Raw genomic sequence first — 23,877 nt, forward strand, 5'->3', positions numbered from 1 at the left:
GACTAACAGCTGATAAACTCAGCGGGGTTTAGCTGCTAATGTGAAACAAAGATTTTCACCTTGGACAGCATGCACATTATACTGCACAGAAATAACTGTGTTGTTGCTGCTGCATGTTGTAAACAATAGCTGGAAGAAAAAATAGGATATTTGACCCATTTTAATGAGATGAGAAAAGGTCAAGGGAAGGATCAACTGCTCTGACCTGACCCCCGTTAACTTTAAACGATGATGCAAACAGAGTCCATGCTGAGTCTGTGAGCAAGATGGGGCAATGGAGTATCAGAATCTCAGTTATCTCAGTTAAAACCTTTATTTATATTTCATATTTTAGATCTGTTTCTCCTTCAGGAAATGCTCTTCCTCAGGAACACACCTGAGGAGCACATCACCATCTGAATTGTGTTTCATGGTTCGACCTTTGCTCTCTAAATCCTTCCATTATAAATAGCTTGCTTTGTAAATTGCCTTGTATTAAATTTAAAAAAAGAGGCTCTTAATGCTCTCCCGGGGTCAGCTGATGTGTTTCTACCTGCACTGGTTTATCTGTTGGGCTCGTGCATGAGTGCGTCAGGTTCGGAGCTCCGTTCACTTCAACATCGTGACGTCACCAAGCGCGCACCTCTGAGCTGCTCCGGGACGGTCCGGTCAGCGTAGACACGGCAGAGGATGAGGAGGGGATGAGCTGAAGACACGCCGGGCGGACGATTGCTTCTCTGTGAGTGACTTTTGACTTCTTGTGTTTTTTATTTTTTTTATTTTCCCTTCGCGAATATCAAACATTCACGCGGCTGTTTAAGAACAGGAAATAGTTCACTTAAATATCATGTTTCATGTAGGGTTTGCAGTTTAATTTTAGAGCGATGGTATAAACAGAGAGCTGAAGTGACACTTAGATTGAAAAATACATCACAAGGCTGCAGAACCCCTAAATAAGACATTGAAACAACGCGATATTTATTACAAATGTTTGAGTTAATTCGATAATTTCAGCGAGAGAGGCAGACGAGAAAACTGCGAGGAAATAATAATAAACGCACATGTTCAACTTTGTTCGTATGATTTAGATGAGGGAAAACGTTCATCTTTAGGCTATTATAATAGTTTGTAGGCCTTTTGTAATTCATGAAAGGACACTTTATTACTTTATGAATAAAAGCTGTTTTATTGTTAAGGTTTGATTATCATGACTTCTCTATTAAAAGTGGTCGCCTATCGGATTTCTTTTGGACTAATTTGTGAATTTTTACTATTTTTTAGCTCCTGTAGCCCATCAAACTATTCCGAGCTTTAATTTCATCCTGCTTTCTCTCCAAACAATGGACTTTCCAGTCTGTGATTTCACCTCGCCCCCTCCCCTCCTGCTGGTATTTATGACAGTTGAGTAGGCTACAATAAAGAGCTCAGTATTTATTTTGACCCGCAGAGGACAGCATCATGCTGAGTCTACTGCGCCACCTGCTGGCCGTCTTCCTGTACCTGCTGCTGCCCGGTGCTCACGGCAGGTTCCCCAACTACAACAACGGCTTTCACTACCAGGACATCAGCAACGGCAACGGCAACGGAGAGAGTAGGTATCGTGTGTGTGTGTGTGTGTGTGTGTGTGTGTGTGTGTGTGTGTGTGTGTGTGTGTGTGTGTGTGTGTGTGTGTGTGTGTGTGTGTGTGTGTGTGTGCGCGTGCGTGCGTGTGCGTGTGTTGTGTGTTGTGTGTGTGCGCGCGCGCGTGTGTGTGTGTGCGTGCGCGTGCGTGTGTGTGTGTGTGTGTGTGTGTGTTATTGAAGTAGCTTTACCATCCTACGCATTCAACAAAGTCTTTCTTTAATCCGCTTGCAAGAAGAAAAAAAGTTACTTAAATTCAAAATTAAAATGTAGGATATTAGTGCCAAACTAAACTCTATATAAGAGCATACCAGAAGCAAAATAACCCATCGTGCAGCAATTTCCCATTTTCAGAGAATCACATTTTATCATAGGATTCGAACAAGCAAAGACAAGCAAAGCAGTATTTGTACTTCACTTGTAAAATGGGATCTAAAGTTAACTTGTCCATCTACTGGTAACTAGTTGTGGATCAATAGTTACACCTTGTAACCCTGTTATAATGCATCATTTTTGTTTGCTGTACTTTGTACTGTAAATCTGTATTTGCAGAAAAATAAAATCAAACACATTGGAGTCTAAAGTACAGTAGCCTATATACTTTTGGGTTGAAGAACATTTAGATCCTAAAGCTGAGGAAAAACAAATTGTACACTTGAGTAAAAGCTTTATATTACTTTCTAGACGTCAGCGTGCAAACTTATCTTACTTTTTGATTTTAGTTGTTGAGTGGGCTTCACTAATTCACTGCAATTAGTAGTTTGAAAATTGTATAAAAAATGATGCCCATGTTGACAGGACTCAAAATAAATTGTGGAAAACAAACTCAAAATGTTTTCAGTGAACAAAGGGGGAATTCCTCATGTACAACATAACAAGCGTAACTTTCTAATCCCTGACAACAGTTGGACAAAACAAAAGAAAACGTTGCATTTTGTAAAACACGTTGCGATAAAGCCCCACAAGAGTGAGGGAAAACAAAGCAGCGGGAGCTATTCAGGGTTTAGTGTCTTGCCCAAGGACACTTCGGACGTGTGGCTGTAGGAGCTGGCGATCGAACCCCCGACCTTCTGGTTGAGATGACAGACTCTACCAACTGAGCCACAGCCGGAAAAAAGGAAAGACATGATAAAAAACAAGAATCCTTCAGTTGTGTTGTTTAATATGACCCAACATTGGAGGAGTGTGGGAAAGTGTTAATATGTCGCTTAATAAAACTAGATGTGTAGACAGAAAGGATGAGGGATGAACTAAATAGAAAATGGCAATTTTGTAGTAGACTATTACTGTTTATATTCCGCTTGTGGTACTGTTGTATAAAAGCAATATCTCACTTGCTTATAGTGAATCTTAGCAAGTTTCCTTCAGTCAAGTCAAAGTGTGCTGATATTCAGTACAACAGCAACCCCTCTTTGATTATGTTGCATATCTAACCCCATGATTACAAAATATGCAGAGCAAAGTTAAGCTTCCACTGCTTGACTCTTTTTGTGTTTTTGTTGTCTTGTTTAGTCTTTTTCAATGGTGTTCGTCTCCTCGTGGAATCCCCGCAGCTTGCCGTGTCGGCCTCCAGGGGGAGCAGCGTCATCCTTCCTTGTCACTTTCACTACGAGCCGGAGCCAAACACACCACGCAGGACACGTGTCAAATGGTCCTGGATTCCAGCCAACACCATCAGTGAACCTGTGTCCCCTTTAGCGACCGCCAGGGAAACTGAGGTCATGGTTGCCATGGGTAAACGTCAACGCAGCTACGGCAGCTTCAAGGGTCGCGTCCGCCTGCGACGCTCAGTGCCAGGGGACATGTCGCTGGTGATCAATGAGCTGCAACTCAATGACACGGGCAGGTACCGCTGTGAGGTGATTGACGGCCTGGAGGACGAGAGTGTGACAGTGGATCTGGAGCTGCGGGGTGAGGAGAGTGTGTGTGTGTTTTTATTACATGGTGGGGACTGCAATATGTTCAGCCACTCACAATATGGGGTCCAAAATGTGTGTGTGTGTGTAAGTGGAGTTTTATTATGACATGGTTGAGACCACAATGTAGTAAACCACTTACAGTATATGGTCCAAAATGTGTCTGTGTGTTTGTTTTTATTACATGGTGGGGACTTCAAAATGTTAACCCACACACAGTATGGCACCAGATACTGTAAAGGAGCCACCATGAAGTTTATGATGAGTATGACGATAAAAACAAAACAAAACAACCTGTTAAAACTTCCTCTGTACAGGTGTGGTGTTCCCGTACTTTTCTCAGAAAGGACGCTACCATTTTAATTTCTTTGGGGCCCAACAAGCATGTCAGGATCAGGATGCCACCCTGGCTACATTCGAGCAGCTCTTCACGGCGTGGGAGGAGGGGCTGGATTGGTGTAACGCGGGCTGGTTGGCTGATGGAACAGTGCAGTATCCAATCGCTGTGCCACGTGACGGCTGTGGGGGAAGCGATTTGGCACCTGGTCTACGCAGCTATGGACAACGACATCGCCTGGTCCACCGCTACGATGCTTTCTGCTTTTCTGCGTCCATTAAAGGTCAGTATGTGTTTATGTCTGTTACGTTCCCCGGGATGGCTAGGGGATGAGCGGAGTAACAATAATATAAAACTCAAAGAAAAGAAGGAGGAACCTAGTATAAGCAAATTATGAAATAACTTCTTGACAAAATCAGAACACCCTCCTTTGACAGAGGGAGCACAACTTCTACAAGCTGGCAGAGTAGCACGCCGCCAAATGGTCAGCTGACCCTGACTGCCAGCTCCCCCTTGCTCTTTATATGCTGCCCACTGATTGCAGAGTGGGCACAGGTGTGCTCGATCAGTGGCTGCAGCGAGGCAAGGAGCAGCACCTGAGAGAGAGAGGGAGAGAGAGAGAGAGAGAGAGAGAGAGAGAGAGAGAGAGAGAGAGGGAGGAAGAAAACGAAAAGAACAGAAAAACACAACACTGATATCCACTGGATACCAAAGTTCTCCTTTTCCTTCTTACAGTGTAATTTAAGGATTTATGGACTTTATAGTAAGCATCTAAAAATAATAAGAAACCAGTCTTAACCCAAATCTGATATTAGGTGTAATTGTGGTATTGGTAAGCGCAGATATTCATTATGAAATTCATAAAATAAAATGGTAACCAGTGAAGTAGCTCGCGATTAATATTTATTTAATTAAAAAAAGATATAAATATATGAGGGCAATAAAGTGCAAGTTAATAATTGATCAATGCACTGGATACATTTGTAAAGCAACAAAAGAGAAAATATAGTATAGTATAGTACATGTAACCATGTGACTGTCAGGTATTGTGATCTAATTTATTTTTCCTTGTCATGCTATTATTATTTATCATTTCTCTTCTACTAAGTGAGGTAAGTCACATAACTGTACATTTTTATGTTTTGTTTATGTTAGAATATAAAAAAAATATAAAAGGCAATAATTTAAAAAGAGATTAGTAAATTAAAAAAAAATTATATCTTCCTTTGTTTATTGTAAATGAGTGGTGACTTACCTGCAGTACCTTCAACCCACACTTTAGGAATTATTGATAAAAACATTTAAGCTAGCTATTTTTGATGTAGGATATCTAATATTTTGAACATTTATTTTTACTGAGATTGTTGTGGATGTTTTTATGAGTATATCGTATTTGTAACTCAACTATTTCAAACCTTTTCCTTCTCCTTTAGGGACTGTGTACTTCTTAAAGCACCCCACCAAGCTCAACTTCACAGAAGCAGTCAAGGCCTGTGTCAGTGATGGAAGTCAAATTGCCAGAGTGGGCCAGCTTTACGCCGCCTGGAGGCTGATGGGATTGGACCGCTGTGATGCCGGCTGGTTAGCTGATGGTAGTGTCCGTTATCCCATAACGATTCCCCGGGCAAACTGCGGCCCACCAGAACCTGGTGTGCGTGGTTTTGGGTTCCCCCCTGTGCATCTGAAATTCAGCGTTTACTGTTATCGATAGATACTTTTTCGCTCAACACCAGAGAAAACAAACAATTTACAAAGCTCACTGGTTGAGAGGTTCGCTTTAAATGTATCCTGGAAGCAATTTAGCGGTTAGCCAGTTTGTTCCTCCACTTCAAAAAGAGCGTAGCTGATAACATTTAAACTAAGTACATCTGAATCCATGGGCATTAATATGCTGCTAATACATCTTTGTTGAGTCTACAAGTTTTTGGAATCTGGAATCAGAAGATTTTTCTCTAATTCAGTCACAGCAGAATTAGCTAGCACATATATAGACATTGGGCATTTCACCTTTTTCCGGCATGGGAAGCTGTTATAACGTCATACCACTTTGATCCACTTCATTGATACCAGCTGTGATCTCGTCCCAACCACAATGACAGTCTGCAGAAAAGGAAAACACCTTCCTGTACTTTTATGTACAATCATTTAATTCTAGGGAACATTTAAGATATTTCTTAACATTTTGCAAAACAGCTCAGACTTTGATCAACCACCAGCACTGACATTAATTAACAGATGATTCATCATAAACTTAGAGAAGATTTCAGACAGAAAAATCTTTATGCTTGGAATACTCTCAAACCTTGCCTACATCCTTCATCTACTCTGTACTTAATTCAAGACATTTTTTTCAAACCATGCCCATTATAGTCAAACTTCAAAGCTCTAAAGCTTCAAACCACATCTGTAACCTTTTGTGTTAAGTGCCTTGCTGAATGGCACCTCTGACGATTAAAGCAGAGGAGAATGTTTCTGTTTAATTTCCCTATAAAATCTCACTCACTGTGTCGCCACACCAAGCAATCATTCTGTCTCTCCGATACTGTGAAATATACTGAAGTGTTTGTTCGTTTACTGAAATGCTTGTTTATCCCACTTTATAAAGTATAATGCGTCTCTTCTTAACTTTTCTCTGTGTTTGAGGAGAATAGTTTGTGATAAAGAAAAGTTATCTGTATCACTGTAGTATTTAAACGCTCTTGTTTACATCCGTTGTGGGAAAAGAAGAAACATTGTCTCATTACATATATTCACGTTTTTGTTTTCATTATCAAATTTTTGTATTTGTACCATTTTCTACAAATTGATTAAAACACTACTGTACAGACTTTTTGAATAAGGAAACAGTGTATTTTGGGAAAACTTTTATTTGTTAAAGACCAACGTTCATTCATATTTTAGAGTGTGTAAGGAGCGACAAAGGGGTCAACACTAAGACTTAAGAAACCATTCATGCAGTTTGCAATCTTGCCGTGGTGATGTTTTTTTAACAATGTTTACACCAATGCAACAATTGGGAATCTTTGTCCTCCATGCCTATATCAGTGAAATAATAGGATGTCTACATCGAGAGAAGAGCAGTCTTAATGTCTGTTTCCATAATCTGGCCAGCTTCTTCAACAAGGGCTGTGCTGACCGCCATTTACTGAACATAATACTTGTCAGTATCCTCACTTAACCAAAATAAATATAAATCAGAACTATCCCTTTAGCCACCGCTGGATGGCATGCTCTTGCAGTCCAAACAGGGATACCAGGATGGCGAGGTGAGTTGGGTCAGTGGTCCGTTATAAAACAGCTTCTGTATGTCAACAGCGTCACTCTGTCTGAGCTCGATACACTTTTAGGTAAGTGTGTATACGAACACGTTGCTACGCCCAATCTCCAGCTTCCGCATGTGAACAGAAGTCCCACTGATGATATGGCCAAAAGGTTTTTATAAACATGTTTTATTTACACCTGCCCATGTACCTATACATACAGAGCTACTCTCCCGGTAACACACACACATACACATACACAGTAGATCTGTTTGCGGTGACTGTAGTGATGAAGGCACTCGCTGTGCAGGTTGATGAACGGGCTATTTACTGTGTGTTTGTTCACGGCTGGGTTCCACAGGAAGGTAAAAACAAACTAAAAGCCAGTTCTGTTCCCCTTGCCTCAGAGCGTTTACCTCAGATTTAACAGCTCTGGGTAAAGACGACTTTCCAAAACCAGCAGAAAAATAATTTTTCGATTTTTACAAGAAAGATAACATGAAGCACAGGGACCTGTACAGCTGCTTTCAATGTCAATGGATTGATATCTTTACACTAAAGGACAATAATGTAACAGAGGCAGATGATTCCAAGTTTTATTTGGCACAGCACAGAATACTGTATGTTCACACATCAGGTTTTGGGATCTGAACAGAGTCATAACAGAGGTGTGAAATGTTACACATATTTTGGTTTATTGTCGAAAGATTTGCTGAAAGCTCCGTTTGTACCAGAATCCCAAGGTCACAAACCCTGATACAGACGACTACTTTCACCGATTTGGCTGGTTATTAAAAACTGTTCCTTGCCTAATCCCTTAGATTTTGTTTTTGTTATACTGAAACGTGAGCGTATCCTGATGTGAAATAGACTTTGAAATATTCATTGACACACCCATAGCATCCCAAAGTGTCTTAATTCAACAATACATTAATACAATTTTCTTGTATAAAATGTGCAAATCTTTGTGCAAGCTGTGTGTTTCACTTCACAGCTTTGCCAGACTCACTCATCATCTTCTTTCATTTTCTGTTGTGTGTTAACTGATGTGTGTTTTTGGCTGTGTCAGCGTGTATGACTCATCCGTGGAAGTCAGATATGGACACTAGTATCTGCTCTAAAGTTGAAGCAAATCTTGACCTCATGGTCAACATTTTATAATCTCCTCTTCCACCTCTACCTTCTCTATCTTTCTCATCATTTATATAAATTTCTACTGCTTTCACAGTTTCTTTTCCCTAAAATTGTTTCATTTCACGAGTTTCAAGACATACTTTTCTGTTTATTTGACCCTGTCACACGAGGAACAGCCAGAAACCTCCACAAAAACTCCTGAAAAATCAGTTTGTGTTCTTTTAAAGTTCAGCTTGCGGTCACACCCACTTAATAAACAACGCATAACTGCACCTTACCAGTTATTAAGACTAACAAATCAACAAACAGGTTGATGATAAATCAAACGACTGTCTGCTCTGCAAAAGGTTTTGACAGATCCTGCTGTTCAGAGAATTGTAGAGAAAATATTTACAGTGAGAAACTAATCCATTCCGTTAATCTAAATCTTATAAAAGCAACATTTTCGCATAATTCTCAGAGTTCATTGATTGCTCTTAAGAAGCCCTAAACATAAAACTCAACCTGCCAAACTTGGTGCACATACTTTGCAACAGTTATCCCAATGTATTGGTCTTCTGCACTGTCCTAGTTGTGTGTGTGTGTGATTGTTTTTTATAAGGTGCACTGGATTCAGATGATTAGCACAGAAGTTACTGAATGCTCCCAAAAGTGCCTGAGTGCTGACTACTTCGATCCAGGTTTGTTGCAAATCCTCTCTAAACTTGGCTTTCCGTTATCATCATCACATTGAAGAGCACAATCACCTGTGAAAAGAAGGCTCGGACTAATCCGAGCCTTCTTTTCACAGGTACAACTTCCAGATGTAAAGATGCTGCTCATGCCAGGACATTATTGCCTTACATTGTTTTTATGTTGATGAAATGTCCTTTAATAAATCCAAATATTAAGCATATGGAGCAATTATAAAATTGACATTAGTGTCACTACAGAGGAGAGTGTGGTGAGCCAACTTTCGTACCCTTGCAACAATAAGCGTCTGTGAGAAGCACTCTCAAATTATGGTCATGAGTGCTGCCAGCTCGAAAAAAAGGCAATTAATGGACACATACCCTTATTGGGCTGTTTCATGGACTTTAGGTGTCACTCTAAAGCTTCTTATGTCCCCATCTTACAGCTTTATCTACATTACTTTGTTTTGCAGTGCTGGCAGCTAATCGCAGAAAGTTTGTGCATTCAGGTAATTCTTCCAAATACTGGGTCACAGCTATAAATAAGAGAGTATAAATATATAGAAAAGTGTCTCTAGAAGATTTAGAGTGACACTCAAAGAAACACAATTTATGTTAATTACTCTACTACTGTCTAAATGTGCTTTAAAGTGTGTGTGTGTATATACATGGGGAGGAATATTATCTTTTTGGTAGGGCATTTGCATTGGTGTCCATGCCTCTTTTCAAGAGGGGTCCTTTGTGGCTCTCTGCAGTGTGTCCTTTCATTCCCGCTCAGTGCTGCTTCCTCTGTTCCTGTTGGCTGCTGACACCTTTACTTCTCCTCCTGAGGGATCTTTTGTGTAGCCTGTTGCTGTTGGCACCAGCTGAGGAAGAAAAGTTAAGCATACTGATGAAATCATACACAGTGTGTTGCTTAAAGCCTTGTGCTTAAAATTGAAGTGACTGTTGTGGCTAAATGATCAAGTCAACTGGCTAATGACCAAATTCAAACAGCAGCTAATTTCTCAGCTTGTAATTGTAGATTAATGGTATCTGAAAATTATTTTAAATTGTATCGTCTTGAAATGAAGGAGATTTGCTTTAACAACAGAGAGGGAATCTGGTCATACCTTAAGTTAAGACCACACATTTGATATCCTATCGAGCAAGATTGATTGCCAGAAAAAAGCTAAAGGGTCAGCTACAGAGGAAAAGGCATTAATTCTGAGTTTGCGTTATGTTAGCTTATGTTATGCTAACGAACTCATGGCATCTATTGCATGATGTATGGCAACAGTTATGTTGGGAGTCACAGACATAGTGATGTTTAATCCATTTGAGTATAATTACTAGAAGACAGATAGCAATTTCCTGAAGGTGTACCAGAAATAAATATCAATTATCAATACAAATGTAAAAACTAAACCTAAAAACCAGGTAAAACAAGCACTGTCTAAAACATAGCCAGTGTCAATCAAATCTGATTCCTGAATGTAATGTGCAATTCATATGTGACAATCACAGAGAACTTATGAAAGGAGGAAAAAATTGATTGATTAACTTAACATGAATCTTTGCCTCTTGAGGGAATCGAGTACTTTGTTTTAAGTTTTAAAAGAGCTTCACTTTTCTTTAAACAATATATCAGTAAATCCATATTTCAGCATTTCCATTGAAAAATTACCTTCTGTACACTCCACTTGGGGCTCCTCCCACTGTCCATCTGGCATACATCGTATGACAGGCAGGTGTCGCTGTGTGTAGCCTGCATCACACTGGTAGCGGACTATAGAGTTGACAGCATAGCGCTCTCTGCTGCTGCCCATTGGATGGCCGTGTTCCACCTCAGGAGGTGCTCTGCACATAACTTGAGAAGAAAGAAGAATAAAAAATAAAAATCAAGATTATAGTTATTGTGTCATGGTTCAGTCCAAGAGGTCTTGGAGATGTCCTGTAAATTTCAGAATACGTAGGTGGAGTGGTGGTGATGTCTGACTTCTGACTGAGATTGTCTTCAACCACAGAAAAATACAATTTATAGTAAACCACTGGACCACATTTCCTGCAATTTTTCCATCAAAAAGAATTCCCAGGATCACTTTTTGTTCAGGATTTATTCCAAACCAATAAGCCTACCTGGACCAGTCTTGCAGGTGAAGGGAAGGTGGTAGTTGCAGGGCACGTCATTCCACTGTCCACCCTCGTGCCAGATCATCACCACACAATCCTCCCCAGAGCTGAAGTAATTATCTGGCTGGTTGGGCCTCCAATTCTCAAAGGTCTAAGAAAATTAAAAGATGTTTAATTATATGGCACCTTCCAGGACAAATATACAACCGCAAATGAAAAATACAAGAAGATTGTACATAAAAGGGTATATTTTAGCTTCTTTAAAAAAACGATTGGACAAATTACATCCTTGTGTTTTAAATGGTGTCATTGTTGAGGACCTAAACTCTTGTCTTGGATGTGGAACCCAGAGAGAGCCCAGAGGTCTGTTAGTGAGAACCAAAATTACGATTTACATTAAAAACAAACAAACAGGGAGCTAGCGGAACAAGATGAAAGAGTGTTTTTGGTGTGATCATCTTTTGGAATGTGTCACAAGCCTTGCAGCAGCTTTCGGGGCGTGTCCAAATAAACTCACCAAAGGACTGCCATCTGTCCAGCGGAACTCATTCTGCACATCTTTGTCGTTGAGTCCAAGCCACTGGTAGTCCTGACCATTGGCTGTATATAAATTAGGACAGATTTAAGCTTTAAAGAAACATGTATATTGCTCTTCTTTCTATTATGTTTCCATCCATCAAAAGGCTATTGTAGTATCAAGCTTCATCCCTCCTGCAAGGCTCAATGAAAATACTTGGAAAGCAAGTTCTCCCGCACTGCATTCCTTTTTATTATATAGATTAATACCATAACCACAAGTCTCCACTGTGTAAACCTCCCCCTACTCTACCACCCACTTGATGATCCTCACTGGTTACCCACCCACAAACTGGCAAGTTTCAATTCATCATAACTTGACAAGCATTAGCATTAATAGGCTTTTAAAAAAAACATCTTACGGCTCTTAAACCATTAACTGTCTTTAAAAGTTTAAAAGCACACTGACACACACTGACACACACAGCTACTCACAATTGACAAACTGCTGCTCCTCCTGAGAGCCGACGCTAACCAGGTGGGAGTTAAGCTCCTGACAGCGCTGCTCAGCCTCAGACCAGGTGTCTCTCTCCGAAAAGTGGAGGTAACAGCTGCCCATAAACTCCAACCAGCCCTCGGCACAGCCCTGCACATCTACGTAAAGAAACAGTCACATCCAGGTAAATTATGAAAAAGTAAGAAAATACATTAATTATGACATTTTAATAGTTGTATGCTAATTCTCCTGTGTGCAATGTGCAGTTTGTTATGGTTGACTCACGTGTGGAGCAGTCTTCGCCAGTGAAACCAGTGGGACACTGACAAACAGCAACGTCTCCCTGCACAATGCAGGTTCCTGACCTGCAGGGGTTTGGTTCACAGGGGTCTGCAGAGACTGATATCAGAGAGAAAGAGATAGTACTTTGTCAATTTTGTGTGGTGTAGTTCCAGTTTATTAGTGGTACTGACACACAAGAATATTTCTGAAGATACTCAGGTGGACTAATCTGTTTATTTAAAAAATGTAGAGCATGCCACCATGGAAGTTTTAGTCTAGTTATACAGTATGTCAGTGAATTAAACATCTAAATCATATACCTTCCACGACTTCAGGCTGCTCAACAACAGAAGGAGTTGCTAAAGACACTGATGGTGTTGTGGTTGGGCTGGTGTAGGCTGAGTCGGGAGTCACGGAGTCAGTGTAGGTCACCTGGTCACCACTTCCTGACTGATGCAGTCTTTGGTCCAAAGTGCCACTGAATTCATGATGGATCCCTGACCCACTTCCTTCCCCGCTTACCTCCACCTCCCCTCTTCCTTGCGGAGGGTGGCTAACCTGTGGGGCTACAGTCACTTCGATCAAATCAATGTCTGTAATGTAGACGATGTCGTCCCCAGAGGCTGAGCCGCCACTTGAGACACCAGATGGAAAACCACTTGGGAAGCCGCTGTGGAAGGGTCGATATCCAGACACCTCCTGCTCACCAGATGCCTGAACAGTGAGATCAACAGCACTGTGGTCTATAAATGAGATGCCAGAAAATCCACCAGAGCCAGTCCCAGACATATCTCCCGATCCTGACATGCTTGATTCCAAGAAGGTCCCACTGGAATCAATGCCTCCATGACCTAACTCTTGCTCAGTGGGGGTTTTCTGAGTTCTTGGCACTTCCACCGTCCTCCCATCCACCATGATGATCATTGTGTCTCCACTGCTACTGAAGATGTCTCCACTTCCACTTGTGAAACCTGATCCTGAAACACCAAAGCCAGAATGCCTTCCGTCCAGCCTCTCCCCAGATCCAGAGGCACTACCATGTTCTCCAGATGTGAAGATGACAGAACTTCCTCCTTCGGCCTCTTGTGGGCCTCCAGAAGCAGACGGTTCTCCAGAGAAGATGTCTGTTTGTCCACTGAAGATGACATTCTGTCCTGATCCAGAGGCGTCTCCACTGGCACTGGAGGTGCTGGACTCTCCTGAGATCTGGCCACTGGTTGAATGATCGGCTGAACCAGAGCCAGATTCATCAACATGGATTGGAGGTGAAATTGTTTTCACTGGCGGAAATATTAAGAATCCAAACAAAAACAATTACATGTATTGTAACATCATGTTCAGCAAATTTAAATATTGTGTTTAATTAATTGATTTAAATAAAACTATTGCATGTTTTGCAAAAAGCGGAATACATTTTAATAGCTATATTCCTCTAAAAGTTAAAGCAAAAAACTTCGTACACAGTTATTTCCAGCCCCCTTACCAGTAGGAACAGCTTGCTGAGTTGTGATGGTCGTCTCGTTGATAAACTCCTCTATACCAGTAATATTTACACTAGTTTGAGTTTCATTGTAATGCACTGTAGTATGCACTGTAGTTTCAACTGAAACAAACAAAACATACAGAAATGAGATTTGGCAAAACATGGACTATATATTTTGATAATGATATTGGACAACAAAATCAGGCCAAAGTCATAACAAGGACTTAAGAGAGCAGATTTCATGCGTGTTACCAGTGGGAGCCACATGATCAATTGTGACGGCTGTGGTCTTGTCGATGACATCTACTGTCATTGTTGTCACATTCACAATGGTTTCTGTTTCAACATGTACAACAGTACTATCGGCTGAAAAAGACAAAATGAGAAAGGGACAAAATGAGCCAGATTACATTTTTAAGAAATAGAGTAACTTTGACGTAGGCAGCATTCGGTATGCTACTAAACGTTATAGAAATTGATGTGGTGAGAATATTTTTGATAAAACTAAATGTTATTATGAGTTGGTCATGTTTTGCCCTTTGCTCTACCTACGTAAACAATTTCTTATTATTCATATCCAACTAGGTTCAACCATTTTTTAATCACTTTGGGCTTACCACTTCAACCCCATATCATATGACTATAGCTAAGTACCTACTTGTAAATAAAATGATATTAGTTGATCTACACATCAGTGTTATGCCCCCATTGTTAAGCATGAGTAAGTATGACTGGGAATAAGTGCAATATAGTCAAACAACAAGTTAAGTTTATAGTCAAGTTTGTAGTCATACATCTTGACGGAAGCTGTATGTTTTACCTTTCGTGAGAGATCTCAACAATTTATCTGTTACTTTCAGCCAACTATTTCTACCATTTTACCTAGCTTGCTACCTCTTCAACAAGTGTTGCCTAGCGATGCCAGAATGACAAGAGTTTCCACGTGTCATTTCAAGTGGGTGATTTTGAATCTTACACCAAACAGAATCAGTTTTGCCATTAAGCATAATTTTCTTCTCTATGTCACTGTTTTATTTACAAGAGGTTTTTTGTTTCACATTAAAATGTATATGTAACTCACCTAATCCTTTCCTACCTTTGAAACAATAGGCGTCATAGCGTGAGTGCTCATCAGGAAATCCTGTCTGGTTGGGGTAGGCGTAGATAATGTGGACTCCAACCTGCCCGCCTCCACAGTGGGACCTGGGGGTTGTGATTGGGTAGCGCACGCTACGATCCATCAACCAGCCTGGACGACACTTGTCAAGGCCTTGGTTCCAAGCAGCATAGATCTGCCCAGTGTTTGCCAGGGTGGTGTTGAGTTTCTGACAGTGCTGCACAGCCTCCTCATAGGAAAAGCTGTCGTAGTCACTGGTAAAGAAGACCTCACCTAAGAGAATCACAGAGGTATTTACCAACATTTAGAGGACTTTGGATCAGTGGATAGGTATGTCGCTAGACAGTTTTCTGTAATCCACCATGATTGGGCTCCTCACCTTGAAGACGTTCCACATAACAAAATACATCGTAAAGTTCACTAGCTGGCCTCAGCCCGTAGGATCTGACTCCAGGTAGGTGGGGCAGATTACCATTACAATTATCTCTTGGTGATACAATGGGATACCTGTGAAAGAAAGAGAATGTTGGTACAGTTTATCATTTTATTTCAATGATTTAAAATGTTATCACTACTGTACAAACCCCTGAATCAAAACAAAAAGGAAAATGTTTTGTTAGAATTGCGATGTTGCTGATGTTTCCTTCATATTGATATATTTGATGTATCTCTATTATACACATGCCTCTTTCTCACCTGACTGTCTGGTCACGGAGCCAGCCAGCATCACATTGGTGCAAGCCTTTCTCAAAGGCTGCCTGTAGCTGCTGAGGGCTGGCAATGATCGCCCCAATACTCTGGCAGGCTCTGGCAGCCTCCAAAAAAGACAGCGTGTAACGACCAGTGATGGGTCGGTAATGGAACACCACACCTGTGAAATGTGAAAGCAGGAAGAAATTAAAGATAGTAGGACAAAGGGAACAACTTTTTCCAGTTGTGATGTTGTATTGTAATTCTTTAAGGTGAATTCTTAAAGCCTATATACATCTTCAACAAAGTGGTCTCAATAATAAAGTTCATAACCAGCTTACCTGTGGGAGCCATGGCAGCATATATGTCTGTCAGTCCAAGTCCAGGCTCAGGTACAACAGGAGTCACTTTGGTAAATGTGTCGGTCACACTTGGTGGGACAGGCAATGGGGACAGGGTGTCAACTTCACTACCCTTGCTCTCCTCACCCCTGGGAGTGGGAATGATACCTGGGTAAACTCCTGAGGCGGGTGTCAGGCGAATGATGTCTGGGAAAGGGGTGGTCTTCACTGGCACAGTACCTTCATCCTCACCAGCTGAGCAAACCAAATTACACAAGTGCTTGATGAAATTGATGTTTCACACAAATACGTCCATAAATGCACTAAACATCACAAACTGGTATTCCATTTTTTTCGGGAGTATGTGTTCATGAGGAATTTACCTTCGAAGCAGATGGCATCATAGCGGGAGTCTGGGTAGGGGTATCCTGTCTGGTTGGGGAACAGGTAGACGGTTCTCACTCCAAGGAGCCCGCCTCCACATTGAGGTCTGGCTATGTTGATGGGGTAACGTACACTCCTGTCTCCCAGCCAGCCAGCGTTACACACATCCATGCCAGCCTGCCAGGCCAGGTAAAGTTCTCCAGTAGTGGCAAGGCGTGCATTAAGTTTGGCACACTGATCCCCAGCTTCATAGAAGGTAAACTTCTCCACAGACATGGAGTAGAAGACTCTGCCTGGGAGGAGAGAGGAGGGAGTTCAAAAACAGTGGAATTGGTGGAACTATTTTGTTCATCTGTGGTGCTATACTTGATAGATGAGCCTACCTGACATCTTCTCAGCAAAACAGTAGACGTCGTAGGTCTCATTTACATCTCTCACACCATAGGTTCTCACACCAGGGAATGTCTCCTTGTCTCCATAGCAACGCTCGCGGGGCTCCTGGATAGGGTACCTTGAAATGTCAAGATAGATGTTAGTCAGAAGACACCAACATCAATTATTTTACTGTGTTAATTATTACAAGTCTGTTGGTGCATAAAAGGCATGTTTTTATATTAGCACTGTCATATTGGACTCTCCTACTATATCATCTCCCTAAAGTAAATTCCCTCTGAATGGCTCAGCATTAATTCATTAATTTATACGTATATAGGGCCAAACCAACAAAAACAAAAAAGATATCTGCCTCTTAAATGCTGGAAATGCTTAACGCAGATGGACAATAACTTAGATGGACACTACCTGACGGTCTGATCTGATAGCCATCCAGCATCACACTGGTGGTATCCATCATCATAAGCAGCCTGGAGCTGGGCTGGAGTGGCAATCGTGGCACTGTTCTGGATACACACTGCTTTAGCTTTCTCAAAGGTCAGGGTGTAGCGGGTGGAGATGGCTCGGTAGTGGAACACAATACCTGTACAGAAAGTAGTCGGAAAAAAGAAAAGCTGTGGAATATTTCTTACATTTTTGTGCCTATTTTGAAGAGTCATTTTCAAACAACACTTATTTCTTATGTTGGTAGCTTATTTCCATACATACCTTGAACCTGAATGTCCACAGTGTCATAGTTGTCCTCAATGCCGTGCATCACCTCACAGCGGTAGGTGCCAGAATCTTTGGACCTGAGCTCTGTTATCTCTAAGGTGGCATCAGTGGACACCAGTGGGTAGTTGATCATCGTCACTCTGTCCAAATACTCGGTCTCCACTTGAACTTTTCCCTCTGACGCCACCAGGATGGTGGTGACTTTCTCCTTGGTGACGTAGGTCCATTTAATGCGGTGGGATAGTGGGGCAATGGTTGGAGCTCCAGGGTCGTTGACAGTGCTGTCCTGAAAGTAACACGGTACCACTACCTTGCTGCCGAGCAGAGGGCGGAGAGGCATCTCCATTGGGATACTGACACGCAACGTGCCATCCAAGTCTAGGGTAAGACCAGTTAGGGTTAACTTAGACTAGATTTTTGCACAATTGTGAATATTGGTAGAGACTACATTTAAGAACTTTCTTTAAGTTTTCCAAAAGCTTACTCAGAGTAATATGTTCTGATGCTGCTTGGGGGAATCCTATGTTTTTGGAAATGACTTGCAAAGAATGGGCTCAAAAAAATTAAACGAAACTACAATCTCTACACTTAAGACATAAAAACTTGGTCACTAAAGCCAATGCCTTTAGAAGATATATCACAGAATATATTAACGATATTAGACTGATGAATACTTTCCATTGCACAACTTAGCAAGTTTTCCAATGGGTCTGAAAGGTATTTGAAAATTACACACTGATGATGAGAATGAGGAACTGTTCAACAAAAAAAAACTTACCATCGTGGTTTTCAAGCAATATTGTTGCCGAGATGATGGGCAAGGACACACACAGCAGAAGCAGGGGGGTCATGGTTACCTGAAAAATATCCAAATACCCCAACACTGGTGTTAAACATGTTGATCAAAATCATTAATGACAGAAAGGACTAGCATGGGAATGGTGCCGCTTACTTTGCCCCCAATTTGCTCAATTTAAATAATCGAACAAATCTGAAGTGTGTGCTGGGATGGACTGAAATTCTGACTTCTCTTTACCAGAAGTGCACACAGCATGAACAGTAAAGTAAGTGTTAAAATGAGTAGGAGGGTTTATGATCATTTCCTTTGCTTCTGAATGCAACTGTGTTTTTTCCTAGCTCCTGTGCACTTACAGTCATATTCCACGGGATTCAGTATATTCAGTGTGTTTGGTTGTTACGTCAGACCTACTAGCCAAAATGGAAATAGACCGTCAAAAGTCGCCAGCATCATTTAGAAATACCAAACATGCCCACTGAGGAATCAAAGCCCCTCTGTCTCTGGGAACAGGAAATGTCTTTAGCACTAAAATAACTTCAGGCGGAGACGAAGGAGTGTGATTCATTCATCTCAAATGCTTTTCCATTTGTTTCACACTTGTGCATAAAATAATGAACTGAGGCAGTTTTTCCATCTTTCAAAATGTCCTTTCAAAAAGCATCTTTGTCTCTTTGTGCTTTGTATAAAATTAACCTAAACCACTTGTATGAACTGTATTTCTTTTCTCTATATCTGTTTTCTGGCCGATGAGAGTGTCTTTTCGTGCCACACTTTAATCTGAAAATCATTAATTGTGAACTAATATGTGCTTTTGAATAATAGCTACTTTGAATCTGAGACCTCAGTTTAGTTATTTTAGTGACATACAGTAGCTCTGGGGAATGGCAATGTTGGTTGCGCCAACAATGAACACCGATTCACTAGCAATGCCCACTACTTCAACGGGATGCAATTTGTCTATTATTCATTAGTTATATTGGAATGAAGATTCTGAATCAGGTGATGTTGAACGTTTTTCTGTCATCAGTTTAGGGAAGCCTCTTAGGGGATCCGCCGTAGCTCCCGGACGTGACGAACCTAATCTGGTGTTATTAGCACCAGCATCATTTGTACTCTGTGATTACTACTAATGCTAACATGCTAAACTAAGTTGTAAGCATATTATTCTTGTTTAACATCAGTATGTAAGCATTGTCAGTGATAGCAAGTAAGCTTTCTATTGCCAACATCACCAGCAGGTTGGCTATAAACTCTGAAGACAGTTTCCAGATATTCAGGTACTGATAATATCTGGATTTTCCCTTTCACAAATTTCAACTGGAAATAGTCTGTCAGGTTTGCTGAGGTAAAGGGGGCCTTGATAGAGCATGCAAGACGAGGAGAATGACATCTGGAGGATGGTCCTCCAAGCGGGCGGCTCGGGTTTGAATCTGACCTGTGGCTCCTTTCCTGCATGTCATTCCCCACTCTCTCTCTCTCTCTCTCTCTCTATCCGCTTTCCTATCTCTAAAATAAAGACATAAAAAGCCCCAAAAATATATTTTAAAAAGTCTGGGTTAATGAATTCAGACATTTGCGTTCACTATTGAAGCCCAGTTGAACGATCTCAGGACATTTTCAGGTGAAAGGTGCATGTGTGAACGTGCTTGTCTGTAGTCTTTCTCCTTTTTTATAAGCCGTACATTTCTGTTGAAATTCAAGTTATCAATGCAGAGTCACTAACTCACACAGAGGATTAATTATACAGCTCCCTCAGTGAAAATGCTCCTTTTTGGTGGGTTTCTACCTTCGTCTAAAGACTAATCCGACCATAAATATCGTTTAATATCAACGACTGGAAACTCCAGTCCAACATAAAAAAAGCCACAAGAGTAAATGCAGCGACCTTTTCAGAACGAGTGACTCAGCTTAAAAAACAATAATTTCTTTACTTTAACAGAGTGGAAGAAGCCAGAACAACTCTGGGCAAACGCCTCACATGAGTAAGTGTGTGTGGGTGTGTGTGTGTGTGTGTGTGTGTGTGTGTGTGTGTGTGTGTGTGTGTGTGTGTGTGTGTGTGTGTGTGTGTGTGTGTGTGGTCTGCTAGCATTCTCAGAGTTCCACAGATCCAGGACATACAGTATGGTAGGTCTAATATTTGCCCTTCTGTCTAAGATCTGTCTGCGACTGAATGTTGGCCCAGTTTTGTGCGGAAACAAAAAATATGAAGATGGATGGACACATCTAAGCTGCAATATCGCACTCTGTAGTTCGAGTTCAGTCAAACTTTCCCAAATGTTGCCAACTGTCTTTTTATGGCTTTTGGAACTTTTTACTTTATATTCCATCTGACTTTTTCTGAGTTTTTCTTCAAACTTAAAGGAACAGTGAAGACACAACCACAGCACTGTTCCGCCCTGCTGGCTCCGATGTTACACATTTCCACGCCCTCGCCTCTTTTCCGTCTCTGTTTCACCACTGAAGGCAAATCAGGGGCAGGACAACCTCACCCCACCATTATGCCTCGGTGGGTCACACACTGCAAATGAGGCGTAAATATCCCACTTTGAACTGACAATGTGTAAGGGGCTTTTTCAAGTTACTGCACAGAAATATGACATTCTGCCTGATGGCCTCTTTTGTTTTAGTAGGTCATAGAGAGCCAGCAGTATTGATGTCATGATGTTACAAACTTTTCACCAAGTAGCAAAGGTAATCCTAACATTCCCACAATTATACCTCAAACTTTTAGGGTATTTAGGTTGTTAGGGGGATTTTGTATGTTTCTTAAACACAGAGAACACAAGCAAATACCAAATTCTCAACTCCTCACTGCCTACTATCCGATAATTGAGAAGAAATGTGTCTCTCTTTAAATGCATCATTTAAACTGTGGCCACTTCATAGTTTGTTTGTTTTTTTACACCAGACCCCCTCTCCACAGTGTGTTCATTCAGTCAGAGGGGCGGCTGCTGCTCCCCTGTTTGGTCACTGTGGTATGTTCCTGCTCCCAGCTGAGGAAGGGCGCTATAAGGCCTCGGTCTGTTCCAACAACGGACAGGAGCAGGGACTTTTAGGGAGGGGGTGGGGGTGGGGTGCAGACCTGCCAAGGTAAACACAAGGCTGGCATCCAGAGGAGCCCCCCTTCCCTTGACCCCCCCTCACCACCTCCCACCTCCATATACTCTCCTCCAAAGCTCCAGAGACCCTCAGCAGAGGAACAGAGTTGACATTGATACCTTACACACACACAAACACACACACACACACACACACACACACACACACACACACACACACACACACACACACACACAGATCACGTCTGAAGCTCCTGGGAGAGAAAACGCTCTGCAGTGTGTGTGCATGTGTCAGTAATAGCACTTACTGTAAGGCCTGTGTTTGACGACACACACACACACATACACACACACACACACACACACACACACACACACACACACACACACACACACACACACAGCCACAAATAAACACACACCCATGTACAGTAAAGTGGAAACATTCATATTCAAAGTTGTTTGTAGGTGCATTAGTACACGCCTTCATACTCAAAGGCATGCTTTAGAAACATGCACATTAGTTTAAATGTCAAATATCAAACATATCAAATGTGGTTGAAGTCTCTAAAAAAACATCTCAGGTGCCAAATATTAATTAAGATCCTTCTAAAGGCTTAATTGAAGATTTCTGCTATAATGGATTCCTTTGTCCCATTTCCTTTTTGATGAGTCATAACGTGTCCTAACACGGCCTGATGTCGCCATACAATCAGGAGGTCACTCTTGTTTTTAGTTTTTTTTTAAATCTTGCAATAAGAAATAGTGTTTAGAATCAAAAGCTTTTAAAGAAATCATTCTCCTGTTTAATTTAAAACATTTGTAAAGCTGATCATAAAAGAGAGTTATAGGGCTGTACATGTTTAAAATTAGCATCATGCACTGTACATAAATGTTGTGAATATTGGGATGCCAGTTTAGCTCAGTGAGTAGAGCGCTCGTCCCGCACACAGAGGCTCTGACCTCTGTCAAAGCGAATCTGGGTCTGACTCCAACCTTTAGGTCTTTGCTACATGTTATCCTCACTCCTGTTTCACTTGTCTCTCACTCTGCTTTCCAATAAGACCTGTGGGTTAACTCGAACTCCAAATATGAGGAATTATTCACAATTTGCTCTGAAGGTCAACACTTTAATTTCTCTTGTGTCTCAAAGTATTTTCCTTTTTTTGGTCTGTTAAACTGTGTTTTTTCTGTATCTCAACATCTTTCTTAATAAGGGGAACCTTAAAGATGTATGAGGTTTAAATATTTGCAAACATTTAAATAAAATAAAGGCAAAAGCCAACAATAAAATCTTGAAACACAAATGCATATTGTGTCATCAGTGGTTCCCAACAAATGTCAGATTATTTCAATGAATCATGATAGAAATCTCCGGATATACAAGATTATTAGAAAAAATTAAAAACATATTCCCGCCAATTTTTTCCAGACTTTTCTCTTGTCTTTTGTGACTTTTCTTTTTTTATATTTCAGGGCTCTAAAACAGATTCAGAAATAATGAAAAAAAGGGGTGCCGGAGTGCCTAGCGGTAATGCCATGCGCGCCTCTTACAGAGGCTGCAGTCCTCATTGCAGCGGCCATGGGTTTGAATCTGACCTTGGCCCTTTGTTGCATGTCATCCCTCAACTTTCACCGCCAAACATTTTGCTCTCCCTCTCTTCAGCTGTCCTGTCCCATAAAGGCAAACATTTCTCAAAAAATAGAATTTTGAAAGAAAAAAAAGAAATGATGAAGGAAGAAAATTGCCTGCTGATTAAAGTGGTCACACGCCATCAAGATTTTAACCACAAATAATTCAGGAAAAGAGTCAAACTCGAACTTGATATTTGATCATTCAGTAATGTGATTCTCAGCACACAGGGAAGACATCCCGGATGTGAAATAATCAATTCATATAAATGTCCTTATTCTTAATTTAATTTCCAGATCTTTCAAACCCTTTTTAGACATATTAAACATTTGAAAATCACTGTAGAAAACACAACACAGAGCAGCAATGTCAAAGCAACAAATCAAACACAAACGACTCCATTCACTCCTCAATGAAGTCAACTCAGTAAAACCTCTGAAATTCAAACCTCCCACTGCACACTGAGCGCAGAATCTGACCTAAAGTTTTCACCAAGGATCTTATCACGCTTAAGTTCTCTTTGCTGTGATTTCTACGAGTTATGGTTAACTTTCCAAAGAGCAGCCCAATATTGAGATAGAAAGCATTATCTTTATTCTAGCATCAGTACATTACCTCCACCAAACACCTGAGGATGAAGAGTTTTTTTTCCCCTTTTCACAAATATTCCTTGTTCAGGGCTCCAGCAGTGAGACGTAAACGTACCGTTGATGCTCCAAAGCTCCCGGTGCCAGCGACTCCAGGGGCCTCTCACTCCTGCCTGCGTAGGAGAGCAGAAAGAAGCTTTATTCAAACTCCAGCACACATTTAGATGTTGGAAAGAGAGAGAGAGAGAGAGAGAGAGGGGGAGAGAGAGATGTGGTCCTTTCCTGCCAGGTGGTGAGGTCATACAAACAGCCTCGAATATCAGAGCTGAAGTTCAGAAGAAAGAAAAAAAAGGA

At 41.2% G+C, this 23,877-nt stretch overlaps 2 protein-coding genes across 3 annotated transcripts; one reads left to right on the forward strand and one right to left on the reverse strand.

Annotated features, from left to right (window-relative positions):
- Nucleotides 1–606: 606 nt before the first annotated feature.
- Nucleotides 607–6,680, forward strand: hapln3 (hyaluronan and proteoglycan link protein 3). Its single transcript, XM_061036097.1, has 5 exons — nt 607–718; nt 1,427–1,570; nt 3,112–3,510; nt 3,833–4,135; nt 5,286–6,680. Exons 2-5 carry the CDS (start codon nt 1,438–1,440, stop codon nt 5,561–5,563), a joined length of 1,113 nt encoding a protein of 370 aa, XP_060892080.1. The 5' UTR covers nt 607–718; nt 1,427–1,437; the 3' UTR covers nt 5,564–6,680.
- A 1,014-nt stretch (nt 6,681–7,694) lies between these two features.
- Nucleotides 7,695–23,715, reverse strand: acanb (aggrecan b). 2 transcript variants are annotated; one of them, XM_061036094.1, is made up of 19 exons: nt 23,642–23,715; nt 18,224–18,302; nt 17,440–17,823; nt 17,140–17,314; nt 16,722–16,849; nt 16,338–16,631; nt 15,955–16,209; nt 15,620–15,794; nt 15,303–15,430; nt 14,903–15,196; nt 14,059–14,172; nt 13,807–13,926; nt 12,644–13,603; nt 12,327–12,440; nt 12,041–12,199; nt 11,547–11,629; nt 11,036–11,180; nt 10,584–10,766; nt 7,695–9,783 (listed from the first exon to the last, which is right to left on the reverse strand). In XM_061036094.1, the coding sequence occupies exons 2-19, from the start codon at nt 18,294–18,296 to the stop codon at nt 9,692–9,694; spliced, it is 3,876 nt and encodes a 1,291-aa protein (XP_060892077.1). In that variant the 5' UTR covers nt 18,297–18,302; nt 23,642–23,715; the 3' UTR covers nt 7,695–9,691. The 2 variants fall into 2 exon arrangements, with proteins under 2 accessions (XP_060892077.1, XP_060892079.1); XM_061036096.1 differs by lacking the exon at nt 23,642–23,715 and adding an exon at nt 23,552–23,608.
- Nucleotides 23,716–23,877: the final 162 nt, after the last annotated feature.

This window comes from Labrus mixtus, chromosome 4 (genome assembly GCF_963584025.1).
Source record: "Labrus mixtus chromosome 4, fLabMix1.1, whole genome shotgun sequence".
NCBI lineage: Eukaryota > Metazoa > Chordata > Actinopteri > Labriformes > Labridae > Labrus > Labrus mixtus.

Coding starts and splice junctions, on each gene's coding strand:
- hapln3 (XM_061036097.1), top strand. CDS start 1,438: ATGCTGAGTCTACTGCGCCACCTGCTGGCCGTCTTCCTGTACCTGCTG. Junction 1,571..3,111: donor CGGCAACGGCAACGGAGAGA/GTAGGTATCGTG, acceptor TGTCTTGTTTAG/TCTTTTTCAATGGTGTTCGT. Junction 4,136..5,285: donor CTTTTCTGCGTCCATTAAAG/GTCAGTATGTGT, acceptor CTTCTCCTTTAG/GGACTGTGTACTTCTTAAAG.
- acanb (XM_061036094.1), bottom strand. CDS start 18,296: ATGACCCCCCTGCTTCTGCTGTGTGTGTCCTTGCCCATCATCTCGGCA. Junction 16,632..16,721: donor TTTTGCTGAGAAGATGTCAG/GTAGGCTCATCT, acceptor CTCTCCTCCCAG/GCAGAGTCTTCTACTCCATG. Junction 15,795..15,954: donor TGCTGCCATGGCTCCCACAG/GTAAGCTGGTTA, acceptor CACATTTCACAG/GTGTGGTGTTCCATTACCGA.